The sequence below is a fragment of the Priapulus caudatus genome, unplaced genomic scaffold, assembly GCF_000485595.1.
Source record: "Priapulus caudatus unplaced genomic scaffold, Priapulus_caudatus-5.0.1 Scaffold160, whole genome shotgun sequence".
NCBI classification, from domain to species: Eukaryota; Metazoa; Priapulida; class Priapulimorpha; order Priapulimorphida; family Priapulidae; genus Priapulus; species Priapulus caudatus.
The window spans coordinates 470,700-479,847 of NW_014577221.1; the positions used below are offsets into that span (position 1 = coordinate 470,700).

The window sequence follows — 9,148 nt, forward strand, 5'->3', positions numbered from 1 at the left end:
TTATCATAGAATATCAGGATTTTTCCTCCTTTAGGGGCTGTCCCCCTCCTGTTTAGGGGGGGGGGGCCAAGGAACCTCCCCCGAAAATTTTGTTGAAAGTAACACCTCTTCGATGCAATTTCCTGCACTTTGAGGCAGCACTATACAATCTTCATCACAATAACATCCCTATTGAGTTGAGTATTTTTACCTTTGGAGACACCAAAGACTAAAATGCTTACTACCAAATCTGTGCTATACATGTACATGTTCTCACTGGGGTTGCCAGTGCAGACTTACCTAGGCTAAAATACCTTTACCCTGAAAATTCTAGGGGGGGCGACCGCCCCCTGTGCTACCGACCCCCCGTTGACAACTACAGCACTGGAATCATCTCCCCCTGAAATTTTGATAAAACGTATATTTTACTGCGAAGTGAGAACCTTAAAACTGCAAAAGAATATGCGAAAAACAACCAGATTTGAACCAAATAGTGCATATTTTCACCCCTTATACAAAATCGGGAATATACTTCCTGTCGGGTCTCAGCACCCCCATCCCCCCTCCCAAAAAGTGAGATGAAATTGAATTTTCCCATTCAACTCCCCTGAAAATTCAATATCCCAACTCTCAATAGGTCTATTCTAATTTTGAATAAAGCAAGGATTTAACTTTCGTGAGCAGTGATAAGACGTGATTTGGGGATTTTGAAAAAAAAATCGTATATGCATGGGGAATGCGTCCAAAATTAACCGTCTGAGCTTCAGTAAAATAATGTCATTCTTGGAACGAATTACAGCCATTTTACAGTAGATGTATGTCACGTTCCATTTCTGTAATAATACAATAGGAGAGTATGAATAGCGATGACGGATTTGTAGATAAATATCCAGTATTTATTGTCTGTAAAATATTAAATTTTTCCCCATTTTCTTCCTGAAAGTAGGGGGTGATGAAAGCTACCCCACCTCAATAAGTGTGGGGGGGGGAAATACCCCCATCCCCCCGCTATCTACGCTCCTGTCAGAGGAACTCAAATTTGACTTTTGATATGCATACAAATATTCATAATCATAATCTTTGTTAGCAGTACTCTACAGGCGCCGCGGAACGATTTTTGAAGTGGGGTGCTAAATTTGTTACGCTCGACAGTGCCAATGCAGGATTTCGAGGAAGGTGGTAAGAAACATGCGGGGGTATGCGGGTCCTCCCCCAGAAAATTTTGAATCCCCCATTTTCCTCCTGAAAGTAGGGGGGATGATTGTACACGCCATCCCCCCCACGTCAATAAGTGGGGGGGATGCATAGAGAGAGAGAGAGAGAGAGAGAGAGAGAGAGAGAGAGAGAGAGAGAGAGAGAAAGAGAGAGAGAGAGAGAGAGAGCTTAGATGTTCACGATGCGTACAATATCGCGCCACGCAGCGGGTAGCTAATGTGATTGCCATCCCAACTCTCATGTCATTAATGCTAATTGTGGTCACGTGACGCTGGTCTGTCTGTCGGGCGCCGACGGATACGTAGCGGGGAAATGTGACCGTAATACACAGAAACGCATCTGGCAGTCAGGCCGTCTCCATGGCAACGGTTGTGATATATTACTGATGAGATGACAATTACTATTATTTATATTTTCCGAGGACGAAAGAATTCCTGCGACGGTGAACGCCTGAAACTTTATTAGTGAAGGACGAATTTTATCGTTAGAGTTATATTTGAAAAATCCTGTTGAAATAATTTAACGGTGCGACATTTAATGAAAATAATCCATTAATGTAATGACCCATGGTTGGGTTTATCAGCTGTGTGCGTTCATGACAATTGACGCGTGAGCGTGACAACTAGCAATGCAGTATGTCTCTATGGGTCACCAATAAATTTCATTTTGCCAGGGACCATCATGTGATCCTATTGCAAAAACCAATAACCCAAAATATAACTGTCTGACTGTAGTTATAACCATAAGGATAACTATGAGTCTAACTCTTTAGCATAAGTATAACTATAACCATAAACATAATTATCAGTCCAATCCTAACCTTACTCCTAAAACGAGCCCTCACCGTTACATCAACCGTAACCCTAACCCTAACGCATGTGTACACATACATATATACGATTTGTATATATATATATATATAATTATCAAACGTAATCCAATTATGATATATATATATATATATTTATACATATATATATATATATATATTTTGATTACGTTTGATAATTTCTCGCGGGATATCACGAGAAAAAACATCGTTCACCATGGTAATGCCGCCGCGCCGCCATGTTGTTTTCAGCGTCAAGGACGTCGACGATCCTCCGACGAATCGCGTCATCGTGACGCACACAGGTCAGGTCAGATACCTGACGTACGCGATCTATGAGAGCTCGTGTAACCTCGACGTGCGCTACTTCCCGTTCGATGCCCAGCGCTGCGAGTTGCTCTTCACCTCCTGGTCACTGACGGTCAGTTATCTGGACCTGCAGCCCGAGCCGGACACGGCGGCCGGCGTCGGCTACTTCGTCGCGCACGAGCAGTGGCAGCTGGTCGCCTTCGAAGTACGACGCGAGGAGCATTCGTACGTCCGCCTCACGCACGCACGCACGCATGCACGAGTACGCACACACGCACGCACGATTACGCACGCACGCACGCACATATATAAAAGAAATTAATGCTGTAAATAAATAAATAAATATTTATTTATTTATTTATTTATTTGTTTAATTGTTAATTAATTAATTAAGTAATTTATTTATTCAATATGTATATATAAGTAAAAAATTAATAGAAGGATTTGGTTAACTGATTGATAGGCCTAACTAAATGTATATGTTTAACTAATCTAGTTTATTTTTACTTTGTCTTTACTGATGACACGGCCGTTGTTTACCACTCCTTCCCTCGCTACTTCATTAATTTATCTGCCTATCTAGTGCTATCGTTATCTGATCTTCTCTCTATATATATATATCTATATATAATATATATATCTATATATTATATATATTATATATATATATATAGTCTATATATATATATATATATATCTATATATATAAATATATATCCATAAATCTATCTCTATACATACTTATATATCTGTTTAGCATGCTTCACGTATATCTTGATTTTTGAACTTCGGCTCCTTATAGGAAATTCTATTCATTTCCTGCCAATATTAATAGATAAAACTAATCAAACTCGGAGGTGTTTTGATGCCATTGATGTTTAATCAAGCATCGTTTAATCACGCCACCTGCCGGTCATATTATCACTAATCCACGCGATGAGTTATGACCATTGATATGGTAGAGTATAATTACAAGGGAGGTAGTACAAGAGTATGTATTCCCTTTTTACATTTTGTACATGTAGTACCTACTAGTAAGTACAAGAGAGCATGCGTGTTCTTATGATGGTGTTATCTATAGTTTGACCGCCCCTCCCCCGTCAAATCTCAATTTTTCAAATTGGAATTACAATATTTTTATATGTTCGCAGATACGTCTGCTGCCAGCGTCCCTTCGCCGAGCTGTACTACACGCTGCGTCTGCGCCGTAAGCCTCTCTTCTACCTCTTCAACATAGTTGCACCGAGCAGCGTCATCGTCGTCATCGCCACTGTCGGCTTCTTCACGCCGTCGACGAACGAGGGTGAGCGGAAAGAGAAAGTCAGCATCGGCATCGTCACGTCTCTGTCGATGACAATGCTGCTGGTGGCGATGTCAGAGACGCTGCCGCCGACGTCACGGGTCGTGCCCCTGCTCGGTGAGTCGCGGGTAAAACAAGTGGCCTCTTCGCCGAGGATTAACATTTCTTTTCTTAAAATGTTTTTTTCTTTTTTCCCTTTTTTGTAATCTTGTATATATTTTCTTGTAATTTTTATTTTGTTATAAGTGTTTCCGTGAATTATTACTCTCTATTATTATGATTTTTTTTCATCGGTGATTTTTCTTAGTTATATTAGTGCGTTTATTTCATTGCGAGTGGAGCGCGTCTACTCAGGCATTCAAGTGTTTGTCTCGAACGCGACAATCGATAGATTCGTTTCCGACTTCGATCGACGACACATTAGAACGAGATGTGCCGTAGTTCTGCCGGAAGTTCCGTTAACATTCGTGACATTTCTACGCACTGAAATGCACGATAGTTGTTTTATCATTCGATCGCTAAACGGCGCTTGCGGCGGCACCAGTTCCCGCATCCGATTGGTGCGTTTGCTCTAGAGTCTAGCTGGTAAACTAACATCAGAAACTAAACTGAACGTGCTAGAAAGAGCCGATGGTGATGTATAAACCGACATATGATCGATTCCTACGTCCTCGCGCCTTTAGATGTTCCATGAAGCTGACTCCGGCCGAGTTCAAACGCTCTTACAATATAGCAGTATATAGTATTAGCAATATGATAATATATAATCTATGTATATTATATATATTATATATTACATACACACATATATATATATATATATATATATATATATATAGTAATATGTAAAACATAGTGTTTAGTGTTGATTGTGTATATAATTATGATTCCACCCACTCCCGCAGTCGCATATTTCGGACTACTCATCCTGCTGACCAGTGTCGCTACACTCGTCACCGTGCTAGTTATGGGCATCGACGCCAGGTGCTACCGTCGGCACCCATTCCCGCGATGCCTGCGCCCTCTGCTGTCGCTACTCGCCGCCGTCACGTTCGTCGACGTGTCGCACGCCGACGGCGACCACGCGGACAACGCCGACAAGGTAACATCGCCGGTAGGAGGCAGCACGGGCGCGAAAGTCGGGGATGTGAGAAGGCGACAGAAGCAGGGCCGAGGGTGAAGAGTGGGGAAGGGCGACAGGGAGCGGGGTGGGAGTGGGTGACAGGGAGCGGGGGCGTGGTGGAGGGTGTGGGAGGGGGCACAGCCCGAGGCGGGGGTGGAGGGTGGGGGAGGGGGCACAGCGCGAGGCGGGGGTGAAGTAATTCATGCATTATTGCGTTAGTTGATCTATACGTTATCGCTGCTGGACGACGCTGGTGGCGCCACGTGCAACACTGCCGGCTGGCCGTACATAATCAATCACCTAATGCTACACAGACCACGCACGCACGTACGCACACACAGACGCGCGCACGCACGTACATACCACACTCTTACGTACACGAACACACACGCGCACACACGCACGCGCGCACACACAGACGCGCGCACGCACGTATATACAACACTCTAACGCACACGAACACACACACGCACACACGCACGCGCGCACACACGCGCGCCCAGGACAGATATCAGCGCAAATTCCATAAACAGAGCTGTTGTCGTTAGGGGTGCCGATTGTTTGCTAAGGAAATTATCGCCTTCCGTTATTAACCACCAGTCTAATATTGACTGATATTATATTGATTGACTGATATAGATATATGATGCGGGTGTTGCTGCACTAATAGGTAATAATATTAGATTGCTGCATGTACTGTGGGCGCACGCACACGTCAACATATGTGAGTCACGGGTATAGCCATCAACGGTGCGTCCTATGTTACGTGTTTTAGATCATTCTACGATGGAAGTATAGGTACTATCAGAGGTTAATAATGACAAATCAATGTAATTAATGTAATGTAATTATTAACCCCTGGTATTATGCAGAAATTTCTGTGTTATCTCATCATAATATAACCGACGCTAGCGTTCTACAGACGTGCTATTGTTTCAGGGCCGTCAGAGTACACCGGGGTCGCAGGGCCGACGACGCAGTACGTTCCCGCGCGTCGCCGAATCGCAACTGGACGACGATGACGGTGGCGGCGACGACGACGATAACGATGACGTCACGATGATGGAACGCGAACGTCGCTCCGAGTCGTCGCGCAGTAGTTCCGATTTCGACCGCCAGGCGGTGCGCACGATAGCCGAGGCGGCAGCGCTCCTAGCGGACACACTGCGCGACGCGTCGACGCAGGTCGGTGCCGACGGCCGACGCGTATTTAACAACGAGTGGCACCTGCTGGCGAAGTGCGTCGATCGTATGCTGTTGCTGGGATTCCTCACGGGTACGGCAATAGCTAGCACTGCGCTGTTCTGTAGCTCCCCCTATATCCTACAATGACACGGCGCCCGCACACACAGGGGGTGGGGAGTGGGAGTGGGTTATGTGTACATGTACGTAGATAGAGAGAGGGCAGGAAGGGTAAGAGCAGAGAGATAGAGAGAGAGAGAGAGAGAGAGAGAGAGAGAGAGAGAGAGAAAGATAACGAGATAGGCAGAGAGAGATACTGAGAGAGAGCGAGAGAGAGCGAGAGAGTGTGTGTGTGTCTGTGTGCGTGCGCGTGTGCGCGTGTGTGCGTGTGCGTGTGTGTGTGCGTCTGCGTCTGCGTCTGCGTGCGCGTGTGTGCGCGCGAGTGTGTTTGTGCGTGTGCGTGTGTGTGTGCGAGAGAGAGAGAGAGAGAGAGAGAGAGAGAGAGAGAAAGAAAGAAAGAGAGATGAAAGGGAAAGAAGAATATAGTCATAATTATTATGGTATACGTTCTTTCTGTATTCGAGAATTCGTGATTGCATATATTATTCATAAATAAAATGTCAATTTTCTTTAACATTCCGTCTCGAAATTTGTGTCATTTACTCTGAGTCTGTGATTTCACACGCACACGTACACACGCACGCACGTACACACGCACGCACGTACACACGCACACACGAGCACACACACGAGCAAGTACGCACATACGCACGCACGTACACACGCACGCACCTACACACGTACACACGAGCACACACACGAGCAAGTACGCACGCACGCACGCACGCACGCACGCACGCACGCACGCACGCACGCGCGCGCGCACACACACGCGCGCGCACACACACACGCACACACACACACGCACACACACACACACACAAACTCACACACATACGCACCCACACGCACGATCGCCACACACTCACGCAGCCGCACACGCACACGCACGCACACGCACACGCACGCACACGCACGCACGCGGCTTGATGAACTTATTGCTAATGTTCGTCGACATTCGATATTAAACGACGGCTGGATCGTCGGCGACATTATATGATGTCATTACGGTAATGGACGACGCAGCGGGGCAGGCGCGGCATGCATGCATGCAGGTACGGTCCGCCTGTCTCACCGCTAGGGAAATCACTGTCACCAATCATGCACACCTGCTGATTACTAGCGGTAACCAGCTCGTTAACGGGAATTGTCTGCTGCGATGAAATGCTGCGAGGCACTGCATGGGGGCAATATATATGCTAACGTGGCGAATGTTATAGTGTCTGCGGCTTGTGTGCGTATGCCCGTGATGTATTGTCATGGGGTGGGTACTCTGATACGTGTTCAAGCGTAGACTCACAGTCGTGTGGCATAGTTCCAGTTTTATTCGCATATCTTGTCTTAGAAAGAATGTCCAACTCCCCGTGCCTCCGCCCGTGTACTAGCACATATATCGTGCCCATATTTTCGCGATTTCTCAACTGGCTGTAGCTCAAAACCGAACGTCTATACATAAAACCACCACATCACTACCATATATTTAATTTATTTTCTATGCAAGAATGGGGCACGCGGCTATAATGAAGGCAGATTTGCGTACGCGCATTTTATTGTCACATAGAATCGCACACAACGCTCCTGTCTTGTGCCTCCTCGTCTGCGTCCTGTGCTTGCTCTCAAAGCGAGATGGAGAGGCGGAATTGCGGATCCGCATTTCTATGTCAAGGTGTTTTGATGTTGCGACTGTCGCAGAGATGGTAGCGTTAATAGCTGTTGTTGAACACTCGGAAATTGTTGCGCTAGAACGCATAAAGCACGGGGGGCGGTGATAAACTGAGGTAGCGCGTTGTTGTGAGTCCCCTTTCCACAGATCCTGCAAGCTTCAATAATAGTGTGTGTGTGTTGTGTGTGTGTGTGTGTGTGTGTGTGTGTGCATACGTGCGTGCTGTGCCGTGTGTGTGGGCCGTGCGTGCGTGTGTGTGTGTGTGTGTGTGGGTGGGTGTGTGTGTTGTGTGTGTGTGTGTGCGCGTGTGTGTGTGTGTGCGTGGCGTGCGAGTGTGTGTGTGCATGCGTGTGTGTGTGTGTGTGTGTGTGTGTGTGTGTGTGTGTGTGTGTTGTGTGTGTGTGTGCATGTGTGTGTGTGTGTGTGTGTGGTGTGCGTGTGTGCGTGTGCGTGTGCGTGCGTGTGCGTGTGTTGTGTGTGTGTGTGTGTGTGTGTGTGTGTGTTGTGTGTGTGTCTTTGTCATCACACCATTAGAGTGATCGTAACTCCTGCCTCGGCCCTTTATTACGCGTATTGCGCCTAGGCGATACATACAATATACCTCCATGATACACGACCGCAATATGCGCTCTCCTCCATTCGCCTCTCGCTCGCGCTCGTCTCTCGCTCTCTCTCTCTCTGCTCGCTCTCTCTCTCTCGGTCTCCGTCTCTCTTCTCTCTCTCTCTCTCTCTCTCTCCCATGCCGCCTCTCGCTCTTCTTTCTCTCGTCTCTCTCTCTCTCTCCTCTCTCTCTTCTCCTCTCTCTGTTTCGTGTTCTCTCTCACTCCTTTTTTTCCTGTTTCTTTCTTCTTTCGTCTGTCGCTCCCACCCTCCCGCTACTCTAACTGGCACTCTGCCAGCCTCTCTCGCTCTTTCTCGTGTCCTCTTTTATTCAACTCTCTCCGTCTCTTCTATTCTTCTCTTCTCTCTCCTTTTTTCTTCCTACCGTCCTGCTCTCTCCATAGTAATGGCAACCATATTCAGAGTCTATCAACAAGCGTCTAACTTTCCTCTGTAACGTCGCTATGTGAGCTTCCTGTGTTTGAACATCACTAAATGCAAAACATTCATTCATATATCAATGCTGCCCGACAGAGAGAAAAGAGAGAGAGAGAGAGAGAGAGAGAAGAGAGAGAGTGTGCTGTGTGTGTATACGCAGCGCGCACATAGAAATGTCTCATTCGCATCATCTTATAACATATGCGCACGTGTAACGTACACACCAAGGGACAGCCATTTCGCGTGTCATATGCCTTCGTGTGCTTTAAGTGCTGTCGCCAAACCTTAACCGCCGCCGTCAATGTCACAACGATGCTGTAAAATGTAGATCGATTCCGACTATAAATCGAATTTTCACAGAATGAAGACTTAATCGCTTTAGTGGCGAAA

At 46.5% G+C, this 9,148-nt stretch overlaps 1 protein-coding gene across 1 annotated transcript; it reads left to right on the forward strand.

Annotated features, from left to right (window-relative positions):
• Positions 1 to 2,240: 2,240 nt before the first annotated feature.
• On the forward strand, positions 2,241 to 4,812 carry LOC106806433 (acetylcholine receptor subunit alpha-type deg-3-like). Its single transcript, XM_014808362.1, has 3 exons — positions 2,241 to 2,557; positions 3,484 to 3,749; positions 4,538 to 4,812. The coding sequence occupies exons 1-3, from the start codon at positions 2,241 to 2,243 to the stop codon at positions 4,810 to 4,812; spliced, it is 858 nt and encodes a 285-aa protein (XP_014663848.1).
• The last annotated feature ends 4,336 nt before the right edge of the window (positions 4,813 to 9,148 follow it).